The 25,330-nt window shown below is 43.4% G+C and overlaps 2 protein-coding genes and 1 pseudogene across 4 annotated transcripts; 1 reads left to right on the top strand and 2 right to left on the bottom strand.

Annotated features, from left to right (window-relative positions):
• Positions 1 to 832: 832 nt before the first annotated feature.
• LOC110347032 (late cornified envelope protein 3A-like) lies at positions 833 to 2,748 on the bottom strand. 2 transcript variants are annotated; one of them, XM_087203342.1, is made up of 2 exons: positions 2,582 to 2,748; positions 833 to 2,076 (listed from the first exon to the last, which is right to left on the bottom strand). In XM_087203342.1, exon 2 carries the CDS (start codon positions 1,932 to 1,934, stop codon positions 1,638 to 1,640), a length of 297 nt encoding a protein of 98 aa, XP_087059468.1. In that variant the 5' UTR covers positions 1,935 to 2,076; positions 2,582 to 2,748; the 3' UTR covers positions 833 to 1,637. The 2 variants fall into 2 exon arrangements, with proteins under 2 accessions (XP_087059468.1, XP_021105167.1); XM_021249508.2 differs by having other exon boundaries at positions 833 to 1,953.
• A 14,461-nt stretch (positions 2,749 to 17,209) lies between these two features.
• Positions 17,210 to 19,075, top strand: LOC110347033 (late cornified envelope protein 3A-like). 2 transcript variants are annotated; one of them, XM_087203378.1, is made up of 2 exons: positions 17,210 to 17,376; positions 17,882 to 19,075. In XM_087203378.1, exon 2 carries the CDS (start codon positions 18,024 to 18,026, stop codon positions 18,318 to 18,320), a length of 297 nt encoding a protein of 98 aa, XP_087059504.1. In that variant the 5' UTR covers positions 17,210 to 17,376; positions 17,882 to 18,023; the 3' UTR covers positions 18,321 to 19,075. The 2 variants fall into 2 exon arrangements, with proteins under 2 accessions (XP_087059504.1, XP_021105168.2); XM_021249509.2 differs by having other exon boundaries at positions 18,005 to 19,073.
• Positions 19,076 to 22,784: 3,709 nt separating this feature from the next.
• LOC101715933 (polymerase delta-interacting protein 2 pseudogene) lies at positions 22,785 to 23,906 on the bottom strand (annotated as a pseudogene).
• Between the last annotated feature and the right edge of the window lie 1,424 nt (positions 23,907 to 25,330).

Below are 25,330 nucleotides of genomic sequence, written 5' to 3'. Positions count from 1 at the left end.
CCTCCTCCCTAGGCACTCCTGGCTGTTGGATCCCATGAATTCCTCTTAATCATTTTAAGTGAGTTACCATAGGACACTGTCTCAGCTCCTGCCCTGCACACAAAAGCCATTTTTCAGGCCCAGAACCTCAGCCACTACCCAAAAAATGATATCACACGTACAATGTCTGGACATCTCTCTCCTGTCAGGACAATATGGAATTGATATCCAAAGCTAGATCCCATAGACGTCCCACCAACTATGGAACAGAAGCTATTATTCCAGCTCATGATAATTGGATTACTTGTCAGTCAGCTTGTCATAAACTATCAGCATCTCAAGATTGGGAACCATGTTTTATAGATTTCTGAATACTCTTTCAACAAATTTTTGAAATTTGTGCTCAATTTCTCTTGTTGAAGGAAGGAAGGAAGGAAGAAAGGAAGGAAGAAGGAAAGATTGCAGGCAACTAGTCTTCAAATTCCCAAGGGTCAAGGCCAGCTATGTAAACAAAAGGAGCTTTCCTGAATCCCTTTCATTGGAAAAAATGTTGAATTCCCTCCCAAGGGCTAGAGAATTTGAAGAGCTCTTCCTTGCATTGTAACCAGGGACCATCGCTACTCTGTGGATCCCTTCTCTTTTTTCCTGACCGCAAGTCAAATAGGAAGAGACAAAATTGAGGGGCTGATTAACAATAGAATTGAGCAAGGTCATCCCTGTCCAAAGACTTTTTTGCTTCCCTGAAGCATGTAAGTTGCCTAAACTGCAGGCCTAGGGTCAAAAGGCAAGAGTATCGAAAAGATGGTAAAGGGTAAAGGAACACACACATACACACCTACACACCAAGCGCAGTGGTTTACTTTTTTATTTCTTACAAGGGTCATTGAGCTAAGATATGCTCCCAAGAAAAAACAGTAGTGCTGTCAGTACCCTCCCATCTGCCTTCCCCAGGTAACCTTAGGTTCTTTGCCTCCAGTCTACATACATAGTGGTCCCAGGACCACCATGGCTCCACAGGTCCCACTACACTACTTCCTGAGCAGTTTGGAATCTCCGTTGGCTGACATAGTTCTAGGAAATGCTGCCATCTTGGATCATGAGGATCACAGACCGTTAAGGATGGAGGAACCTGATAACCAAGGATCAGGTTTAGTCTGGACCTTCTCTCCCTCTTTCCTTTCTGCCACAGCTGGGGCTGAGCTTCCAAATTATTCCACAAGGATCCAGACTGGCCCATGAAGATCATTTCCCTTGCTTTAGAGGGCTCTATCTATGTTCGTTCCCAACTCTTAACCCTGTCTTTGACCTTGCAAAAGATTCCTATTCCATAACCCTAATCCAACACCCCTCCAGAGTCTTGTGAGTTGGGGGAGTTTGTAGGGCCTGTTAGGCATCTGTTTCTGAGACACGATTAAGCATCCATGGCGGGCAGCAAGGGTGGAGCAGAAACACAGATACGTTTTTTAAAAATGTTGCAATGAAAGAAAAGCTTTCTTTTTCAGAGGACGAGAAGGTGAGAGAAGCACTGAGCTCTTGGGGAGGACTCCCAAGACTTCATGGAAATCTCAGAGGACAGAGAGGTGACAAGAAGAAGGGTTGGTCTCCTTCTGTCACAGCTTTCTTCCCTTAGATGTTTTTGCTTAATCTCACGGTCCAGGTCAGCAGCCGCCCCCAGAGCTGTGGCCACAGCCAGAGCCCCCACACTGCCGGCCGCTGGCACCATCACACGAGTCCGAGCTCCGCAGCCTGCACCTGTGCGACCTGCGGCGCCTGTGCGGGCTCAGGCAGCAGCCGCCCCCGGAGCTGGAGCTGAGGCCCCCGCAGCCCGCAGAGCTGGGCGCACAGCAGGAGGAGGCAGCAGGCAGACACTGTGCCGGGCTCTTCTGGGGGCACTCGGGGGAGGGGCACTGGGGAGGGGCCTGGCGCTGCTGCTGCTGGCTCTGCTGGCAGGACATCTCGCTGGGGTCGGAGAGCCTGGGGAAAATTAAAGCAAAACAGAATAGTAGTCAGTGCAGAGGCTGCAGGCCAGTGTTGCCTCATCCTGTGCTTTAGATGGAGATCCTCTCCCCGAAGACTGAGTTGGGCTTCAGTCAGGATCTGGAGAAGGCAAATGGAGACCGATTTGGAGTGAAACTGAGCCTTTTCTTATCTCCAGCCAGGAGGGCAGATGGCAGACTCCTAGGTGAGCCTCCAGGGTTTCTGCTCCTGCCCTCCCTGGCTGTCCCACAGCTCACTGTGAATAGCGCCCTCTGCAGGTACTCTGCACACAGAACCTGCAGCACCTCACTACCCTCCAGGGCTTGGCAGCCTCTGGAGCTTGGTGAGGAGCAGGAAACTCAGTGAGGATTTGAGGAGGCAGCAGATGCACCTCTGGGAACATGAAGTGGGGAACAGGGGGCGTAGGACTGGCTGCATCACAGGACCCCCACCGTGGCTCATGGCCTCTCCTTTCTGCAGTCCAGCCCTTCCCCCATCGCATTCCTTGTGCCCTCCATGGGTCCCTGGGCACCTCCATCCGGGTTCCCACTCCTCTTGCCTGTTGAAGCACAGACTTGTCTGCTCAGCCCTCTCCGCTCAGGGCCTCTCCCCCGTGGGCACTCACCTGGCTCTGTGGAGGCAGAGGAGCCACTTCCTGAGAGAACTGACACTGAGGCATCCACGACCAGAGCCCTTTTATCCTGAGCTGGGTTTTATGATGCGTGGCCCAAGCATGTGTCCTCCTCATCCTCACCCAAAGGGAGGGTGGCAGTATCACACACTGCCACGACCAGGCTTTCAGCATTTTCCTGCACATACTTGGCCGAATGACAAAAGGGAAACAGGAAGTTTCAGTGAAGTCCAGTTTCCTCCAGCTCAGGCCCTCTGCCTGCCATTCCTTCATTTGTTCCTTCAGCTCACGCGGCCTGAGCTCAGGACGTGCCCTCTGTGGGCGCTGGTATTGTGGAGACAGACTCAACAGATTCTGGCCTTGAGTAGCTTGCAGCCCCTCAGAGAGACAGAAAACTGAACTATGGAGCTAAGTGATGTGGCGGGAGTGTGCCAAAGGCAGCAAAAAACATAAAACAAAACAAAAACAAAACAAACACCATTAATTCCCAAACTACATCCTTAGATAGCACACATAAATCTCATAAATGACATTAAGTTTTTACCAGTATCATCATCTTTGTCATTTTAATTATTATTAACATAAAGTAACTGCTTTGAAGTTCCTTTTGAGGTCCATTAGAACATTTCAGGGATTTATTCACTAACCAGTTATTTGAATTTCAAGTTCATGCCAGAAACTATAAAGCGGACAAGACAAGTTTGGTCTCAAACCCCAGGTAGGTCACACACTTGAGGTGAAAACAGCTACTTACACAAGGAATTGCAACAAAATGTGGACTCTGGGAGCATAGGGTGGGACGACCCAAGATAGCCTTGGTGGACTAAAAGGAGCTGGCTAATTAGATACAATCTCTACCGAGAGAACCTACACTCCCACTCTCTTGCCCACAACCAACCATAGACCCCATGCCCGGCTAGGCAGCCACTGGGAATTAAACTGAGAATGGGTAACATGAGAGGTCCATGGCTTATATCAAGGATTTCCAAGGATGGAAATCAACCACACCTCTCACAGTGCTGGTATGAAAATGAACCACTACAAACACTTTGAAGAACTGCTTGGTAATACCTACTGAAGTTGAAAATTGGCATAGCCCATGAACCACTCCCAGGAAAGGCCCCATGGTAATTCCCAACAAGATGCACCAAAGGCGTGGAAAAGCATGGTCACAGCAGTACGAGTGTCATGGACCATACCACAGAGTTCGGCAGATGTTTGCTCATGAGAGAATTAAGTGTGAAATATTTACACAGTGAGATACTATCCTACCATGAAAACTGAAAAGGAATAATTGCACACACCAATGTGGATAAATCTCACAAAAATAATGCTAAGCATAGAGAGCAGAAGCAAAATAACACTTAGTGTACAGTGTCATATATGTAAGGTTTAGAAACTAGCAAAATGGATCCTGCTGCTGGAACTATTGACAGAAGTACTCTTACTGGGGATGGAAATCTCAGTAACTTGAAAGGGGAGCTTAGAACACGCTATAATACTTGCATTCTTGTCATTGTTTCATTAGTTTTTTTTTTCTTTTTTTTTTGTATATCCCCTTATTGGTACATTTCAGGTGTTCAATATAATGACATTCGTCATTGGAGATATGCACCTTTACATACTCCTTTGGTTCTTATTATTTTCCCCCTTCCCCTGCCCTCCCTTCAACCCCTCCATCCCTCCCTATTTACAAAGGCTTTGTTTCCTTTTTTCATTTTCTCATATTAATTCCATTCCCTTCTTTCTTTTCCCCTACTCCTCCCACTTCCCCTTCCCCTTTGCTCCTTTTCTTCCTATTTCACATTATCTATTATACCTTTTAGTCCTTATTTACACTTTCAGTTTCTCACACTAGAGAAACTATTCAGTATTAACATATGTGTCCTATTTATTTCATGTAAGAGTATCGCCTCAATGTGCATCCATTTAGTAATAAATGTCTCTAATTTCTTGTTTTTCATGGCTGAGTAGACTCCATTTTATTAAAAAAACAACATTTTCTTTATCCAGTTTCCAGTTGATGGGCATTTGGGCTGTTTCCAAGTTTCAGCTATTACAAACTGTGCTGCTGTGAACATGGGTGCACATGTATCACTGTGGTATGATTCTTTTCATTCTTTGGGGAAGATACCCAGCAGGGGAATAGCTGGATCAAATGGGACATCCAGTCCTAGTTCTTTGAGGTATCGCCATACTGATTTCCACAGTGGTTGCACCAGTCAACACTTCCACTAGCAGTGGAGCAGTGTTTCTCTTTCCCCACAGCCCTGTCAGCATTTGTTATTGGTTGATTTCCTGATAGCAGCCATTCTTTCTGGGGTGAGGTGGAATCTCAGCATTGTTTTCATTTGCATCTCTCAAATGACCAGTGATGTTGAACATTTTTTCATATGTTTATTTGCCATTTCTACTTCTTTGTGTGAGAAATGTCTGTTCATTTCAGATGCCCATTTTTGGATTGAGTCTTTAAATTTGGGAGGTCTGATTTTTTTAAGTTCTTTATAGATTCAAGATAGTAGGCCTTTGTCTGAGGGACAGCTGGTGAAAATTTTTTCCCACATTGTGGGTTGTCTCTTCACACTGCTGGTGGTTTTTCTTGCTGTGCAGAAGCTCTTTAATAAGAAGAGATCCCACTTGTTGATTGTGCTAGTTCACGGGCAACTGAGGTTTTGTTCATAAAGTCTTTTCCTACCCCAAAGTCTTCAAGAATTCTACCTAACCTCTGTTCCAGCTAGTTCAGCATTTCTGCTTTAACATTTAGATCTTTAATCCATTTCGATTTTAGTTTAGTGCATGGTGAGAGATATAGGTCTAGTTTTAGTCTTTGGCAAGTTGAAACCCAATTTCTCCAGCACCATTTATTAAAGAGGCTATCTTTCCTCCAGTGAGGGTGTTTGGTGCCTTTGTCAAAGATGAGGTGGCTGAGTATGTGTGGAGTTGTTTCTACATCTTCTAATCTGTTCCACTGGTCCTCAGGTCTGTTTCTTTGCCAGTACCATGCTGTTTTTATCACAGTAGCTTTGTACTATAGTTTTAAGTTGGAGGGTGTACTACTACCTGCCATGTCTCTGTTACCTAGAATTGCTTTTGCTATTCTGGGTCTCTTCTTGTTCCAAATGAATTTTTGGATTGTTTTCTCAAGGTCCATGAAGTATGCTGCTGGGATTTCAATTGGAATTGCATTGAATCTATATAGCACTTTTGGAAGTATGGCCATTTTCACTATGTTGATCCTTCCTACTCAGGAGCAAGGGATGTCTTTCCATTTTCTGATATCATTTTCAATCTCTTTTTCAAAGTGCTATACTTTTCAGAAAAGAGGTCTTTGATTTCTTTTTTTAGGTTGATTCCTAGGTATTTCAGTTTTTTGGATGCTATTGTGAAAGGAATTGTTTGCCCTATTTCTCTCTCGGTGAGTCTGTTGTTCAAGTAGAGGAATGCTATTGATTTTTGTGTGTTGAACTTGTATCCAGCTACTTTACTGAATTTGGTTATTAAGTCTATAAGACTTTTGGTGGCATTCTTGGGGTCGTCTATATAGAGTATCATGTCATGTGCAAATAATGACAATTTGACCTCTTCATTTCCTATCTTTATTCCTTTTATTTCTTTCTCTTGCCTAATTGCTGTGGCTAATGTTTCCAAAACTATATTGAGCAGGAGTGGTGATAGTGGACATCCTTGTCTTGTTCCTGATTTTAATGTGAAGGATTTCAGTTTGTGACCATTTAGTATGATATTGGCTGTTGGGTTTTCATAGATGGCTTTTATCAGATTGAGGTAGAGACCATCTATTCCAATTTTTTGCAGGGTTTTTATCATAAATGCATGTTGGATTTGTCAAATGCTTTTTCTGAGTCTATGGAGATAATTATATGGTTTTTGTCCTTGGCTCTATTGATATAGTGTATTACATTGATTGATTTGTGTATGTTGAATGATCTCTGGATCCCTGGGATGAATCCCACTTGGTCAGGATGTATGATCTTCTTGATGATCTCTGCATTCCGTTTGCCAGTATCTTAGTAAGGATTTTTGCATCTATGTTCATTAGTGAGATTGGCCTATAGTTCTCTTTTTCGGTTGGGTTTTTCTCTGCTTTGGGGATCAAGGTGATGCTTGCTTCCAGGAATGAATTTGGGAGTATTGGTTCCCTTTCAATTTTATTGAAGAGTTTAAACAGTAGTGGCATTAGTTCCTCTCTAAATGTCTTGTGGAATTCAGCAGTGAAGCCATCAGGACCCAGGCTTTTCTTGGTTGGTAAGTTTTTAATTACATTTTCAATTTCATTGATTGATATTAGGTTGTTTAGAATTTTTAGGTCTTCTTCATTCAACTTTGGTAATTCGTATGTATCTAGGAATCTGTCCATTTCTTCTGTGTTTTCCATCTTATTGGTGTATAGGTTCTTGAAGTAGGTATTGAGGATCTTCTGGATTTCTGCTGGGTCTGTTGTAATTTCACCCTTTTCATTCCTAATTGCATGGATTTGGGACTTTTCTTTCCTCTTCCTGACAAGGTTGGCTAAGGGTTTGTCAATTTTGTTGATTCTTTCGAAGAACCAACTCTTGGCTTCATTGATTTTTTGTATTGTTCTCTTAGTCTCCATTGCATTGATTTCTGCCCTGGTCTTTATAATTTTCTCCCTTGTATGAGCTTTGGGTTTGTCCTGCTCTTCTTTTTCTAGAAGCTTGAGGTTCAGCATCAGGTTGTGTAATTGGGCTCACTCTGTTCTCCTAACATGAGTATTCACTGCTATGAATTTCCCTTGTGAGACCACTTTCATTGTGTCCCATAGATTCCAATATGTTGTATTGTCATTGTCATTTATTTGAGGGAACTGTCTGATTTCTTCTTTAATTTCCTCTGTGACCCATTGGTTATTCAGAAGTGTGTTGTTCAATTTCCATGTGTTTATGACGTTTTTGCACTTTCTTTTGCTATGGATCTCCAGGTTCATCGCACTATGGCCTGATAATATACAGGGGATAACTTCAATTCCTTTGCACTTACCTAAACATGTTCTATGTGCGAGTATGTGGTCTATTTTGGAGAATGACTCGTGTGCAGCTGAAAAGAATGTGTATTCTGATTGTGTGTGGTGAAACACTCTGTAAACATCTGTTAAGTTCATTTGTTCAAGAGTTTGATTGAGTTCTAGTATTTCATTGCTTGTTTTTTGTCTAGCTGAGCTATCTATTTGTGACTATGGGGTATTGAGGTTCCCCGCTACTATTGTATTAGTGCTTATATGGTTTTTCATGTCCATTAGTATTTTATATAGTTGGGTGCACTAGTGTCTGGTGCATAGATATTTATGATTGTCATCTCTTTCTCTTGAATAGTTCCCTTTACAAGGATATAGTGTCCTTCTTTGTCCCTCTTAATCAGTGTGTGTTTGAAATCCACTTGGTCTGCAAAGAGGGTAGATACTCCTGATTTTTTTCAGGTTCCCGTGGCATGGAGTATTGTTTTCCACCCTTTAATGTTCAGTCTATGAGTTTGTTTTTGAATTAAGTGTGTTTCTTGTATGCAGCATATTGGTGGATCTTGCTTCTTGACCCATTCTACCAGTCTACTTCTTTTGATTGGTGAATTGTGATCATTAACATTGATGGTTATAACTGATACATATTGAGTTATCATTGTCATAACTTTTTCTTTTTGGTTGATTCTCCTCCTTTGCATTTAATTTCTTGTCATGCCCAGTGGATTCCTTCTGCTGGACTTCCTGGGGTTGTGATCCTCATTGTCTTTTCCTAGGATGTTGTCTAAAATTTTTTGGAGTGCTGGTTTGGTATTCATGAAGTTCCTAAGGTGCTCTTTGTCATGAAAGTATCTTATTTCTCCATCCATTTTGAAAGATAGTTTCGCAGGGTACATCAATCTAGTTTGGAGGCTGTTTTCCTTTAGGGCTTGAAATACATCACTCCAAGCTCTTCTTGCCTTGATGGTTTGCATTGAGAAATCTGCTGTGATTCTGATGGGCTTTCGTTTGTATGTGATTTGTTTCTTTTCTCTCACTGCTTGTAGAATTTTGTTCTTCTGTTCAGTTTCTGGAATTTTAACAATTATATGCCTATGTGGCTATGTGTAGATTTTTTTTGATCAAGGGTAGTTGGAGTCCTATATGCCTTGCTTATCTGTATGTCAAGTTCTTTTCACCTGCTTGGGAAGTTTTCTGCCATCACTTCTGTGAACAGGTTTTCTATGTCATCTGCACTCTCTCCTGTTTCTTCATTGACTCCAATCAGTCTTATGTTATTCTTCTTTGCATTGTCTAGCAGCTGCTGGATTGATTTCTCGTGGTCCCTTACAATTTTAAAGAAATTTTTCTTTTCCTGGTTACTAATTGCAATCTTATCTTCTATATCTGAAATTCTATCTTCACATTGGCTCATTCTGCTGCATAGACTTTCAGTGGAGTTTTCAATCTCCTGGAAATCTGTTTGCATCTGTTTTATGGATTCCATTTGTTTCCTATGTTGGGATTCCAACATGTTCCTCAGCTCCTCTATTTTTTATCTGTGTCCTCTCTGGATTTGTTAATCATGTCTTGCACTATGGGTGCAATCTCTGCTGTTATGTGAGAAATTATTTCTGGTTTCATTTTTTCCAGATCCTCTTTTGTTGCTAGTTCAGGGAGTCCAAGTTGTTGAGTATCAGAGTGTTCTATCTTGTTTCCCTTTGGGGTTACTGTGGATGATCTGGAAGTCTGGTTCTTAGGCTTGTTTATGTGTCTTCTCATTTCGATGGGGGATGGGGGTTGTGCTGCTGGCACCCACACAGCTCACCTCCTCTGTGCTGGGAGCTGTGGCACCCCTTCCTGGAAGCCTCCTCTGTGCTGGGAACTGTTCATTAGGTTTTTTTCTTTTGAAAAGACTGAAAGCTCTGTACAATAACTGCATATTTTTCTATATGATATTATGCATCAATAAAAGTTACGTTTAAAAACTTTTTCTGTCAATAATGACTGAGTAGGTTGTTTTATCCTGAACGGCTAGAACATTGGGACAAGATATTTGTTTTAAGTTTCTTTGAAAACACAGAATACATACCAAGGTAGACTTTTTGGAAAATGCAAATAAAAATATGAGACACTCAGTTAAATTTCAGTTTCAAACAATATTTTTCAGTATGTCTTCAATGTTACATGGGTTATACTTACAGCAAAAATAAGTTTTTGTTTATTTTAAACTGAACTGAAAGCTTGATGACACAATCTTTATCATTTATTATGCCCTATCTAGCTTTGGAAGTTATTCTTATTCATTTTCTCCAAAGCAACCTATTTTTCTATTGCTAAAAGGAGTACCCTTTGCTTTAATACCTACAGGCATACACAATTCCATACATTTTCTTTTAATCTATTTAGAAGACCATATTATAATTCGCATAATGTTAATGTGTCATCTGTTGGTTCGTGAGTTTTTTGTTTTGCTTTCTTTTGACTTTTTTTGGAAGCAATCTCTCACTATGAAACTTGGCTTGGTGTTTTGCTGCTGTTTTGGAAATTTGGAAACTTATACCAGCAAGCACTGATTCACCAGTCATTGTCAGAGGTAAGGAATACTTTGGTAAACGTATGGTCCAGAAATTGTTCTAGTTACTGTACTGACTGCAGTGTACTGAAAATCAGAGGAATGTTCCCCCAAATGCTGGGACACAATGAGCTCCAGGATTCTCATGGGACCCCATGCAGGAAGAGCTCTCCAGCTAAAACCCAATGTAACACTGCCTGCCTGAGGGGCTTAGCTGCTCTCAGTTTCACTTAGAAATGGTATAAAGATAGAGTGGTTCTTGTTCCAAATGTTTCAGAACATTTTCATCTACCTCCACCTATTTTAAATGAGTAAACTTATAAATAAGTGAGTACATTTATAAGTGACAATTCCAGCATTATCTGTTGACTCAAAAATACAACTTCAAAAAAATTCAAATTTCTCTTATGCATTGCAGATTGTTTTCATAACTTTTATCCAATTGGAATCTACTTCTGTAAGTGTCATGACTGTATTTTTGTAGTTAGGAAAAAACTGAGGTAGGTAGCACTTTCTTGTTGGACATCTCTGAGTTTCAATAACCCGGAGGAGAATGTTCAGGTCCATCAGTATGGATCAAGTGTGGGGGCCGCAGCATCATTGGAATGTCCTGGGAACTCAGTAAAGATGGGCAGTAGTTGGACAGACTCATCATTAATCTCTGAGACTCAGGAATAATACACGGACCTTAAGAAGCATTTCTTCAGCATCTCTGGTCCACACGTGTATTTTAGAATAGATCTTACTACATTGTTAGCTGTATTATTAATAAGTACTTATATTCCACAATGCCAGTTTAAACCCCAATTCAATTTTTGGAAATTGAGGCAGTGGGAGGTTAAGCAATTTTAGAAAGAAAATTCACAGAAACTTGAGTGGAGAAGCCCTCCATGCCTGCCCCCTTTACTATCCTGTGCAGCTCCTACATACACTTCACCCTGATTTCTATTCCCCTCACTTTTATTGGCAGTTAATTTAGCCTGTTCTCACATGAGATGGAGCTCTGATGTTTTCAAGAAGGAATTTGATCCTGTCCCATAGACTTTCTCTTAGGGCTTGGAGAACATTAGAGAGTATCCCCTGGTCTCAGGCAAGTTGTTCTTCAATGCATATCTTCTCATCAGGTCTAATCCCCAAGCCCCATTCCCAGAACAAAGAGGCAGGCTTTTCTGAGGTTCACAAGAGGAAACCCAGAAGAAGCAGCGTCAAGACACTTCGAGGCATCCACACCTTTTCTGCGGGTTCAGCTGGCCTCATTTCATGCATGCATGCTGGTATCCTACAGTCCCTAATTAGACCAGCCCCTTAGAACTCTGACTTGGTGCTGCTGAAACCCCATGAATGTCCCAATGGAAAGTTTCCTCAGCCTATGACAGGTGCAGCATCCTGGTTGCACTCTGGGGCTAGGACAGCATCTGCCCTGTCAGAGCTCCTGTCTGGGCTCAAGTGCAGGGCTAGGAAGCAGCTCCTCCACCAGGTTAAGGGAACATATGCAGCTCTAAAGCCAAAATCCCAAATGAATTGAGTTTCATCTGAGAAAAATGGAGAGACAGGCACCAGACCATGGCAGAGCTACTTAGCTGCCAGAAGTCCACACATGGGGTAAGAACATAAGAGGTGTGCCATGGGAATTACAGCAATTAGCCAGCTCCTTGGGACTCTGTGCCTCTTTCTTTTTCACATTGCCAAGTTTGCACCTATATTCTTTTCCTAGACCTCATCTATGTCTTCTCAGATCTTTGAATTTACTTCAGGAAATATTAGTGAAATATGTTCTGTGAGATCCATTTACAGTACCTCATTCCTTAGCTATACAAAGGTGGTAACATACGATCCCTGTGCCCAAGTAGTTCATAGTTCACAGGACTTTAAAAGCATCTATGACATAGTAAGGACCAGGAAGAACAGGACTTGGAGGAGAGAAAGGACGTGGGCATGGATTTGAGAGCTGAGTCATTGTTTCCCAGTGAGATTGTCAAGACACACTGAATCATCCTCAGAGATGTCATCTGCAGTTTCCTCATTCTGTTTGCTGGAAGTGGATGTAAGAGGGAATCAGGGAAGGTGTACATGTATCCATATGTGGATTTGTGTCCCAAGCAGAAGGTGGTACACAGCCACGGGTCCCATAACATCCAGGAACACTCACATTTGTAGCATAAACTGGGAACTACAGAACATTGTGTTACTTACCAAGTGGCCACTGCCTCCATTGGTTCGTGTATCAGCAGTGTAAAGTTTTAGATATTTTCATGTCGCCCACTGCACCTAACTGATTGGTGCCTTCATGACAATAGAAGCATCATGCATGTTATTGACTGGCTTTTGTTTTGGTTCAATAGACCAAATTAATTCTTGGTGACTGACACAAGAGGAGGGAGGAAGACAGGAATAAGAGACCAAAAACATTCAGTACATTTCAAAAGCTTCCACTTGGTCTCCCCTGACTTAGAAGGCCACCAGGCCCCAGCCTCATTCCTTGAAAAATCCTAGAGATGTACGCACCACATAGTCCTGCTGGGATATCAAGCTCAAAATTCTATAAAAAGAGCCCTCCCACTCTTTTCCCACTCTCATCCATGATAATTCCATTCCATGATCATTAGGCTAAATGGCGAGTGGCATTATCTTGACTGATTCACATTTTCCATCTTACACAGGAATGAGTCACTAAGTCTTGAATGCACTTCCTACAAAGTCTCTCTTAATCCATTCTATTCTCAGTCCCATACCAGCAATGGCTCTGCCTTCCTCCTGTCTTCTCTCAAATAGCTTGATGGAGCGGGTGTAACCCGATGTTTCCTGTGAACCTGGAGCCTCAAAATCTCTACCACAGTGACTGGTTCCCTGGGAATCCCAGACTTCGCACTGGGGAGTTTCCAAAGGAAAAGATATGCTTGGTGAAGCTCATCTCACCCATAGGCAACAGAAAGTGGCCACTTAGGGGCTCCCCATGCACCCACCAAGTAGGATGAGCAGAGAGAGAACACAGACATGGGCTCTCACCTGTTCTGCTTCTGTAAAAGGGTCCACCTTCTCCTCTAAGGGCTGTCGTACTTCTAAGAGTCCAGACTTGGTTCCTTCTAAGGAAGGCAGCTTTGTCACAAGCTCCCCAGCCCAGCTCTGCCTCCACAGGAAAAAGTTCAGGGCTAAGATAAGAGGAGCTTCTTTATATCAGGTCTCACAAGCCTTAGGCAGAGAAGGAATCTGCCCTGGACGTCCATAGCCATAAAGAGAGCCTAGGGCAGGGTGGCTCTGAGCCTGCTCAGTCTCCAAGAGCTGAGCTTCTACAACTTCCTGAGAGCCTGAATGTTGCCGTGGAGTTCAGTCTTTGCTGGCCACCTAGACTCAAGACATTATGCTACACAGACATAAGGGTGTGATCAAAAACACGTGTTTTTAAATAATTTTTAAAAATTATGATAGTAAGAAGAACACATTGCCATTAATCTTCCTCAAAATACTCCCCCTCTGTTTGAAAACGTCCCATTCACGCCACTTTCTGAAGCAGCTCAGGAAGTCCTTTGCCAGGAGTGTATTTAGTTGCACTGTCATAGCTGCTCAATGTCCTGAACTGATTCAAAATGTTTAGCTTTTATGGTCATTTTGACTTTGGGGAAGAGTCAGAAGTCACATGGTGCCAGACTCAGTGACTAACTGTTTGAGGGCACACCTTAATGTTGTTTTTTTAATATATGTTCTCAGCCCAGTTCCGATTTAATTCAATTTAAAACTTATCTCAAGTCCTCTCCTCCTCCTCAGTGCTAGGCGGAACTTGCCAAAGGGTTTCCTTCCCCTCCACATTCAAGGTAGCCCTTTTCCTTCCAATGTGTGTTTAATGGCAGGCAAGGAGAAGTGCGTGGGACTGTCTGTTGTCTCCGCTTGCAGACCAGCACCCCTTCTAGTGGACTCTCAAGAGAGACATGTGACCTGCTGGGATCTGCCAGTAGCGTGGTGACCCAGATCCTTTTCTGGGTTTATCAGCGTCAGCGTCTATCAGCAGGTGTCCCTTTGCTCACAGAGCAGCATCCTGCCATGATAGCTCACTCCTGGCTGCCTTCCCAGGGTTCAGTTGGGCCAGCAGACAGGAGGTTTGCAGGCTGGTCTCATACCACCGATTTTCTCTGCTCTCCCCATAACTTTACCCAACCAAAGTAAGTTCAAAGAATTCATACAGTGTCATAGCCTAAGCCAGGACTGAAATGTTCTTCTCTTTCCTGCAGACACCCCTAGTCCTTACCAGTGGTTCGGTGAGAGGCCCTTAACTGATGTGCAGCGGAGACACTACTCTCTTCCTCCCGGGGAAGGACAAGAAAAATGCCACATACCTTTCACCCCAGGTGATGACCACCGGGGGCTAGGAGTGACTCAGTGGTACAACTCTTGCTTAGCACATGCAAGGCCCAAAGTTCCAACCCCACTACCACAAATGAAAAGGATAGTGACCCACTACTTGACAATTTCTCCCATATTCTTATCTCCTACTTGTTTAGGATGAAATGCAGGTCAGTGAAGACTGGGGCTAGTACTTTGAGCATAGTGGGTCTTGTAGAGCTCTATCCATATCTGCTATCTTTAGAAGGAAAGGCATTTAGTTTCCCGTTGCTTTCAGCTTGTAAAATTCTTTTAAAATAGCATATGAACTTGCAAAACCCCATCAGAACTTGATGCAGCCAACAAAATTTTCAAAAGAAATGGGCCAGTGCTTCACATAACATTGTGGGTATCAAAACCAAGAAAGAACCCAAGCGAAAGCATCTTTAAATGGGAAGCCCAGGCAACATTTCCAGGCTCCTTCATTCCATCTTCCCTATAAATGATTTCCTTGCATTTCATTGAAGTCAGAAAATTTTGGTGATGAGAAGACTTGAACTAGGAAGACAGCATGGCTTCCCAAGCTGGGCATATGTTTGTTGGTGAAGACCTTGGTGGATGGATTAGGTTGTCACTGCTGCATCTTGGCTGAGATGCTCTTCCTCAAAGTAAACCGGCAATGTCTATTCCTATGATATAAATGTGTGCAACCAGATGATGCACTCTTCCAAATATCCAGTCAACTAAACCTGATTCTGTCTTTGTTGTTCTTCTGCAGCACCCCAGGGCATCTGACCTGGACAGAGAGGGTTCCAGGTGTCCTCTCCACCTGGAGTTGTGCTTGTGCTCTGGGAGAGGGGATGGTCAGTGAGTCAGTCCTCGACCATCACAAGGTGCCTGCTCTACCTGCCAATTCTGACTCTGATCTCCTAAGGGATGGTTGGCAAGGAGAAGAGCATGACTCCACTTCTTCAGAGGAAAACTGGAGAAGCAAATGGAATGGAAACATCCACACAGAAAGTAAAAGATTGGGTTAGGGGAAGCCACCCAGGAACCCATTTGCATTTCATAAGAACAACTCCATTAGGTGTCTCTGAGATGTCTCTTGGCTTCTGGCTAATTTGTGTGATGTGTGTCCTGATCTTGGTCTGGTAAAGACCTAAGATCACCTTGGTGTAGATATTCAATGGTCTAGGCTTTTCCCTAACACCATAGCAGATGAAAAGGTAAAAATATATACTCCCGGAGGCACATAGGAGCTCCAGAGTAGGTTAGAGTCCCTTCCCCACAATAAGACTGAATTTCCCCTTGCAGATCCCAGTGCTTCCTTCACACTCTTCTATGTACAACCATGCCACTGCCACCTCATCTTGCATTTCACAGGTGCCCATTTTCACCCTTCGTAATTCTTTCTTTCGATGATATTTCCTTGGCAGGAAGTTGGAGCTGATTGCATTGGTCCTTGCTAATGTATGAGCACTGTGTATCACTTTCAGTCCAGCTCTGTGGCTAAACTGGAACCCAGCATCAGGGACGCCTTTCTACAGAGCAGAGAATGCTTCTATAACGTGCACGATTGTCCCAGCCTTTCACCAGCTTCCGCCTGGAATTCCCGCACACTCATCCATAATTCTACAGAATTCATACAAGAAATCATTACACTTTACTGTTCAAAGTGGAGTGATAAGCAGAGGGAAGAAGAAACTAATATTAAAATGTATTTGGCCAAAGAACAAGTATCCATTCCTAAAGGCTTTCAGAAGCTCTGATCAAAAGAATGTTTGTTTAAAATTACATTATAATTTAAATTCTTGTTTAATAGAAACATAATACCATCATTGTTGTTTTTGAAAATATGGAATAAAGATTATTTTTAATTTATGACAGTGATTTTTCTCTGGGCTCTACAACCTGCTGGGTTATCTTATTGGCACTAGATTCCATGATTATCACTGATCCCATAACAAAAATTAAATGAAAACAGATATTCAGTCTACACAAATTCACCATATGCAAACCTGAAGCATGATCATGGTTATTCAGTAAGTGAATGAATGCAATTCCATCAATCTCCTCACTACTGACAAATTCAACCAAATGTTTAACAGTGATTAATTTCTGAGATTCAATCCAGCTTCACACAGCCACAGACTGATGCCCTTTTGTACCCACCAGCTGGGATTCCTGAGTGCCTCACAGGAAACCACATTTTGATACCACTGCTCCTCTGTCCAGATTCACCGCGTCCTCTGTCTCTCCCACCCAGAACCCACTGTGCCATTCCAGATGCGGTGATGTTTTCTAAAAGTCTATCCTCAAGCCGGGGCCCAAACGCCATTCTCCACCCACCCATTACCCAACCACATCACATCCCAAGGTCAGAAGCTCAGCTCCAACAGTACCCAAGACAGCTGGTTCGTTCAGCCCCGCAGGGATTCGTGAAGCCAGGTCACCTAACACCCACGGGCAGTGACCCTGGACCTGCTGCCTTTGGCACATTCCCTCCACATCACTTAGCTCCATAGTTCAGTTTTCTGTCTCTCTGAGGGGCTGCAAGCTACTCAAGGCCAGAATCTGTTGAGTCTGTCTCCACAATACCAGCGCCCACAGAGGGCACGTCCTGAGCTCAGGCCGCGTGAGCTGAAGGAACAAATGAAGGAATGGCAGGCAGAGGGCCTGAGCTGGAGGAAACTGGACTTCACTGAAACTTCCTGTTTCCCTTTTGTCATTCGGCCAAGTATGTGCAGGAAAATGCTGAAAGCCTGGTCGTGGCAGTGTGTGATACTGCCACCCTCCCTTTGGGTGAGGATGAGGAGGACACATGCTTGGGCCACGCATCATAAAACCCAGCTCAGGATAAAAGGGCTCTGGTCGTGGATGCCTCAGTGTCAGTTCTCTCAGGAAGTGGCTCCTCTGCCTCCACAGAGCCAGGTGAGTGCCCACGGGGGAGAGGCCCTGAGCGGAGAGGGCTGAGCAGACTAGTCTGTGCTTCAACAGGCAAGAGGAGTGGGAACCCGGATGGAGGTGCCCAGGGACCCATGGAGGGCACAAGGAATGCGATGGGGGAAGGGCTGGACTGCAGAAAGGAGAGGCCATGAGCCACGGTGGGGGTCCTGTAATGCAGCCAGTCCTACGCCCCCTGTTCCCCACTTCATGTTCCCAGAGGTGCATCTGCTGCCTCCTCAAATCCTCACTGAGTTTCCTGCTCCTCACCAAGCTCCAGAGGCTGCCAAGCCCTGGAGGGTAGTGAGGTGCTGCAGGTTCTGTGTGCAGAGTACCTGCAGAGGGCGCTATTCACAGTGAGCTGTGGGACAGCCAGGGAGGGCAGGAGCAGAAACCCTGGAGGCTCACCTAGGAGTCTGCCATCTGCCCTCCTGGCTGGAGATAAGAAAAGGCTCAGTTTCACTCCAAATCGGTCTCCATTTGCCTTCTCCAGATCCTGACTGAAGCCCAACTCAGTCTTCGGGGAGAGGATCTCCATCTAAAGCACAGGATGAGGCAACACTGGCCTGCAGCCTCTGCACTGACTACTATTCTGTTTTGCTTTAATTTTCCCCAGGCTCTCCGACCCCAGCGAGATGTCCTGCCAGCAGAGCCAGCAGCAGCAGCGCCAGGCCCCTCCCCAGTGCCCCTCCCCCAAGTGCCCCCAGAAGAGCCCGGCACAGTGTCTGCCTGCTGCCTCCTCCTGCTGTGCGCCCAGCTCTGCGGGCTGCGGGGGCCTCAGCTCCAGCTCCGGGGGCGGCTGCTGCCTGAGCCCGCACAGGCGCCGCAGGTCGCACAGGTGCAGACTGCGGAGCTCGGACTCGTGTGATGGTGCCAGCGGCCGGCAGTGTGGGGGCTCTGGCTGTGGCCACAGCTCTGGGGGCGGCTGCTGACCTGGACCTGATGCTGAGACCTGGATTTCGGAGGAAACAAGAATCCCAAGAGCCAGGGAGCGGCTCATCTTGACGCGTGCTTTCCAACATGTTCTGCCCTGGCTGCTTCAGCCTTGGTGCTGGGTTCCTGTCCTGGGTTCCAGCTCTCCCAGAGTCCACATCCTGGCTCATGCCCGCATCTCAAGTCCCACTGAGGATTGTACCTGCCCGGGCTTCACCTTGTCAAAAAATAAAAAGCTCACTGTGTCCTCACCACTGGCGTCTTCCTGTCCTTTCCCTGTGAGTCTCCCAGGTGGCTGCTGTGTGCCCTGCTCCTCTGCTCCTCAGATCCAGGGCTGCCTGCCACACAGAGGGCACAGAATCACAGCTCTGGTCTGGAAAATACTGAGGCCTCTCAGGTCTTTTCATACTGAATTAGTAAGTCAGCAAGGGAGAGGAGAGGAGAGGGAGTGGACTAAGACCTCTAGAAGGAATAGCTTATCCAGGAAAACGTGGGGTGCGTATTCATCTTACAGTAGACTCCCTAGCTGCCATGAGCAGCCACTGCTTTCTTTTGATGAGCTGTTCCTGGCATCCTCAGTAAGAAAGAGTGAATTTATTGTCAGTAGTTACCCACTAACGATACCAGTTTGATAGCTACCCACCAAAAGCTAGGCAGAGCAGGCCGAGCTTTTCAACTGCAGGAATTTGGCTCTCCAAGGGACATTTGGAAATACCTGAGGACACTTTTGGTTGTCAAAACTGAGGCTTAGAAAAATCACTTGGTGAGCAGAGACCATTATGCCCCTAGACATCAGAAGCACAAGATAGGCTCACACATGGAATTATCCATCCCCAAATCCCAATAATGCAAAGGCTGAGAGAACACCAACTAGTTCAAGGAAAGAATGGCCTCAGGAAAACCAGAACATTTCATCTACCCAATGATATTCCACAGAGAGGAAGTAGTTAAAGCTAAAGATGTTATGGGTCACAGGAGAGATGGGACCGAGCATTTAGGAAATGTGATAGTAGGAAGAATGTTGCCTATAGGACAGGTAGAAAAAAGACAAAGAGAAAGTAAGTAGTATTTACTGTGCAATAGGGATTTTGTTCTTAAAGTTTTAACCTACACCTATGTCTTCAAGACTTCTACGTGTCATCTCTTCCAGCAGATTTAGTATTTCTGTTCAAGTATTTAGATTTTTGATCCATTTTAATTTTGGATCAGTGCATGGTGAGAGACAGAGGTCTAGTTTTAGTCTTTAGCATGTGGGGAGCAAGTTTTTTTCAGCACCATTTATTAAAGAGGCTGTCTTTCTTGTAGTGAAAGTGTTTGGCCCCTTGTCAAAAATAAGTGACTGTGTTTAGAGTTGTTTCTGCATCTTCCAATCCTTTCCATTGATCCTTGGGTCTGTTTTTTTTGCTAGTACCATGATGTTTTTATCATAGTAGCTTTGTAGTATACTTTAAAGCCAGGGATTGTGATGTGTACTTCAATGGTTTTGTTGCCCTGAATTGCTTTTGCTATTCTAGGTCTCTTCTAGTTCCAACTGAATTTTAGGTTTTTTTTCTAATTCTGTGAGGTATACGATTGATATTTTGATAAGGATGCATTACATTTGTATAACAATTTTGGCTGTTGGTTTGTCAGAGATAGCTTTTATCAGATTGAGATAAAGACCATCTACTCCAATGTTCTGTAGGATTTTCTTTTAATCATGAATTGGTGTTGGACTTTGTCAAATGTTTTTCTGCATATATTAAAATGATCATGTGGCTTTTGTCTTTGCCTCTGTTGATATGGTTTATTATATTTATTGATTTCCCTGTGCAAACCATGTCCGCATGCCTGGGATGAATCCTACTTGGTCATGGTGTATAATCTTCTTGATGATTTGCTGCATTCTCTTTGCCAGTATCTTATTGAGAATTTTTGCACCTATGTTCATTAGGGAAATTGGCCTGTCGTTCTCTTTTATGGTTGGATCCTTCTTTGGTTTTGGTATTGTGGTAATGCTTGCTTCTGGGAATGAGTTTGGGAATATTGCTTCCCTTTCAATTTCATTAAAGAATTTGAGGAGTAGTAGCATTAGATCTTCTCTAAATACCTTGTAGAATTCAACAGTGAATCCATCGGACCTGAGTTTCTTTGTTGGCAAGTTTTAATTGCATCTTCAATTTCACTGACTAATATTGAGTTATTTAGGATTTTTATATCATCTTTGCTCAGGTTTGGCAATTCATATGTATCTTAGAATTTGTCCATTTCTTCTGTTTTCCATCTTATTAGAATAAAAGTTCTCTAAGTAGGTGTTGATTATCTCCTGAATTTCTGAAGGATCTGTTGTGATTTCACCCTTTTCATTACTAATTGCATGGATTTGAGTCTGTTCTTTCCTTTGTTTGATAAGGTTAGCTAAGGGTTTATCAATTTTATTTAATCTTTCAAAGAACTAACTCTTCAATTCATTGATTCTTGGCATTGTTTTCTTTTTTATTTCTTTTTTTTTTTAGTGCCAGAGATTGAACTCAGATCCTTCCGCTTGCGCAGCAGGTGGCGAAACCACTGAGCCAAATCCCTGGCCCTTGGGATTGTATTCTTAGTCTCAACTGCATTAATTTATGCTCTGATCTATATAATTTCTTCCCATAGGAGCTTTGGGCTTGTCATACTTTTCTTTTTCTAGAAGCTTGAGGTTCAACTTTAGGTTTTTTATTTGATCTCACTCTGTTTTCCTGATGTGAAAGTTCACTGCTATAAATTTCTCTCTTAGAACTGCTTTCATTGTGTCCCATAAGTTCCAATATATTGTATCAGCATTATCATTTAGTTGCAGGTAATTGTTTAATTTCTTCTTTAATTTCAACTGTGACCCATTCATTGTTCAGAAGGATATTATTCAATTTCCACGTGTCTATGGAGTTTCAGTGGTTTATTTTGCCACTTATTCCCAATTTCATTGCATGATGGTATGATAAAATGCATGGAATAATTTCAATTCCTTTGTATTTACCTAAGCATATACTATGAGCTAGTTTGTGGTCTATTTTGGAGAACATCCCATGTGCGACTGAGAATATTTATTCTGATGTTGTAGGGTGAAACATTCTGTAGACATCCACTAAGTCCATTTGTTCACAGGTTTGGTTCAGTTCTGATATTTCTTTGTTGATTCTTGGTCTAGTTTATCTATTTGTGACAGTGGGGTATTTAGGTTCCTCATTACAATTGTGTTAGTGCTTATTTGATTTTCAGGTCCATTAATGTTTGTTATATATAGTTGGGTGTGCCAATATTTAGTACATGTATATTTATGATTGTTATCTCTTCCTCTTGGACTATTCCCTTAATAAGCATGTAGTGACCTTTTTTTTGTCTCTCTTGATCTGTCTTGGCTTGAAGTTCACTTTGTCTGCAAATAGAATAGCAACCCTTGCTTTTCTCCAGGTTCCTGTCACATGGAGTTTTGTTTTCCATCATTTGACTTTCTGTCTATGAATTTTTTGCAGGGTAAGTGTGTTTCTTGTATGTAGCATATCTTTGGATCTTGTTTCTTGATCTATCCTGCCAGTCTGTTTCTTTTGATCGGTGAAGTGAAATATTGGTGATGGTTATATTGGCTTATCATTATCATATTATTTACAATGATAATATATATTGACTTATTATGTATTATTTTCCCATTGTTGGTTTTTTTTCTTCCCCCTCTGTTTAATCAATTGCCTTGTCTGATGGATTCATTTTGTTGATGTTTGTGGAGATGTAGTCTTCATTATCTCTTTTTAGAATATCCTTCAGAACATTTTGAAGTACTGGTTTTGTGGTCATGAATTTCTTCAGATGTTCTTTGTCATGGAATTATCTTATTTCTCCATCTATTTTGAAAGAGAGTTTTACAGGGTACATTAATCTGGGTTGGAGGTTGTTTTCTTTTAGGGTTGAAATGCTTTACTCCAAGCTCTCCTTGCCTTAAGGGTTCATTTGAGAAGTTTTCTGTGATTCTGAAGGGCATTCCTTTATAGGTGATTTATTTCCTTTTCTAACAACTTTTAATATTTTAATATTTTTAATATTTAATATTCCATTCTTGTGTTGAATTTCTGGAACCTTGACTGTTATATGCCTTGGTGTAGATTTTTTTTTGTTAAGTGTGCACTAGTTTATTGACCAAACTTCATGTTGCAGACAACTTGTGACAGGTCAAGAAACTCCTCCAGGCCTGTGGCAGCTGAACATTTCCTTGATGGAAAGGTAAACAGGAACATGGTGTAGGCAGGGCTTATGAGGAAGCCAGCCAGCCTTAGAGGAGTGCTACATGGGTCTTCAGAAGAAAACAGTTACTACTACACCCCCCTAAAAAATAGAGCCCTGCAATCAAATGTGCAAAGGATGAAGAAACCCATTTGGGCCATGGTGAGGGGAGAGAGTTTTGCAGCAATTGTAAGTTTACAGCTGATCTGAGGGGCCATGCCTAGGCACTCAAGGGCTCAGCTGGTCTACCAGTGAAGGCCTGAGGGTGGTGTCTTCTCATCTTTATTGCTTTCCAGGGATAAATGTGGGATTCGGACATCAAAATAGGAGCCATCAGGTCACTCGAAGTGGAACGTGCCTCACATGTGCCAACTAGAGGCCTGCAGGGAGACATGGCTGCTATACTGGAATGCAGGCTGCTCCTTGGATAACACTGGCTCCCTGCCCACCACCCCTCGGCCTCGAACTGTCTCCAAGGTGCCTGAGAGACTAAATATCCTCCAGTGCCACTCCCGGAGCTGTACCACATCACTGTCCAGGTTCTCCAAGTGGAAACAATAGCGCCACCAGTAGACATGGGAATTCTGGGCTTCCCTCATGCCCATGTAGAAAGGGATGACGGTGACACGGATGTTCTCAGTTGTCTCCTAGTGGACATCAGACAGCTCTAGCCAGGGGTGATTCTTCTCTTGCCAGGCCCGTAGTGTTTCCCGAGCCACAAAAGGGGGTGCTTTTGTCTGGTCATACAGAAGAAATCTTTCGAAGAGCTCATGTTGGATGGGAACCTGATCAGTGGAGGTGTAGGGGAGGATGTCTTCATGGCTCACATAGTCCAGGCCTGGAATGGCATAGAGGGCCTGGCTGTCATCGTGGTTACCCAAAAAGGACACAGCTTCTGTCTGAGATCTCTGAGATACATGTGGACAGTCTCAGGCATCAATCAGCACCTGATAGTAAGTGTGAGTTTTGCCTTTCACCTCCTTAGAGCCATGCCCAGCAGGATTCTCTGCTTTTTCTGAAGCTCCAGAAGCCACATCCCAGTTATATAGTCTGGCTTGCCAGGGAAACAGTGCAACACCTTGGTAGCCAAAAACACTATGAAGAAAAAGCTGCCCAGTCTCATATTTTCCATTCTGTTTTGGCACCTCAAATACACCAACTGTCTCCAACACTTTGCCATCTGCTCGGTTTCAGGACGAGAGATGCCTCTGCATTGTCGTAGTCACCAGAGGTGGGAAGGCCTGTGCTCCCCCCACAGCACAGAGTGTCCTTGACCCTCTGGCTCCAGTCAGCGACTGGGACCACCAGTGGCTGCCCACAGTCAGGGCCTGCCGGGCCACACAAGCAGCCATGTCCGGCCTGAGCACCCACTCTGCTGCTGACACAGGGCCAGACCCTCAGCCAGGCGGCACCCCGCCCCTGCCCCACACTGCCCCATGCCACGTCCCTGCCCCCTGGGCCCTGTGCCCTGCCTCCTGGTGTAGATTTTTTTGATCATGGCTCAATACACTTCTATATGCCTCACTTATTATTATGTGAAATTCTTTCTCCATGCTTTGGAAGTTTTCTGCCATTACTTCTATGAACATGTTTTTAAAAAATATCTTTGTTCTATCTCTTGCTTTTTCATCGACTCCAATCAGTCTGATGTTATTCTTCTTTGCATCATCTAGTAGCTGTTGTATTGAATTTTCGTAGTCTCTTGCTATTTTTTTTTTGGTACTGGGGATTGAACTCAGGTCCTTCTGCTTGGGAGGCAGGCAGTGGAACCACTGAGCTAAATCCCCAGCCCTGTCTCTTGCTATTTTTAATAAATCTTTCTTTTCATGATCACTGACCACAAACCTGTCTTCTAGATCTGATATTCTGTCCTCACATTGTTTCATTCTGCTGTGTATAAGTTTAATAGAATTTTTAATCTCTTGGATATCTGTTTGAATCTGTTTCATGGATTCCATTTCTTTCCTATGTTGGACCTTCCATATTTCCATCATTTTCCTAAGCTTCTCTATTTTTAAAATCTGTGTCTATCCTAGATTCACTAACCGCATCTTTCATTATGGTCATCATGTCTGTAGTTATCTGAGAAATTATTTCTGATATTTTATAGAGCCTCATTTATCTGCTTTATTACCTCCACTGTTACCACTTCAGAGAGTACAGGTAGGTGCCTTTTGAATTGTCCCACCTCATTGCTCCCTCGGTTTACCTTTGGAAAGCTGGAAGTCGGTGGTTGCATCTTGCTTCTGTGTCTTCTTATTTTCTATTTTTAAAATTTAATTTCTGCACTGACCCTTGTAAATTGCTTCTGGTAGGTAGCTTTATTACTAGTATCAAGAAGCTGTTGAATGCCATTACTACTTCAGATGCCATTCCACACTCCTAGGACAGAGAAGCTGAGCCAGTCCCAGCACCCAGAAGGAAGCTCCCCTACTGCCATTCTACACTCCTAGGGCAGAGAAGGTGAGCTGTGCAGGTGCCAGAAGCACCCCCCTGCCATGGAAATGAGAAGACATGTAAATAAGCCTCGAAACCAGACTTCCAGATCACCTACAGAAACCCCAAAGGGAAACAAGATGGAACAATTTGATACTCAACCACCTGGACTCTCTGAACTGGCAACAAAAGAGGATCTGGGAAAAATGAAATCAGAAATAATTACTCAGATAACATCAAAGATTGTGCTCATGGTGCAAGACATGATTAAAAAATCTAGAGAGGACACAGATAAAAAAATAGAGGATCTGAGGAACATGATGGAATCTCAACATAGGAA

Source organism: Heterocephalus glaber, unplaced genomic scaffold (genome assembly GCF_053883595.1).
Source record: "Heterocephalus glaber isolate CG9 unplaced genomic scaffold, H.glaber_assembly_v1.0 deba00001795, whole genome shotgun sequence".
Classification (NCBI taxonomy): Eukaryota; Metazoa; Chordata; class Mammalia; order Rodentia; family Bathyergidae; genus Heterocephalus; species Heterocephalus glaber.
This window is presented reverse-complemented; position numbering and strand designations above follow the sequence as displayed.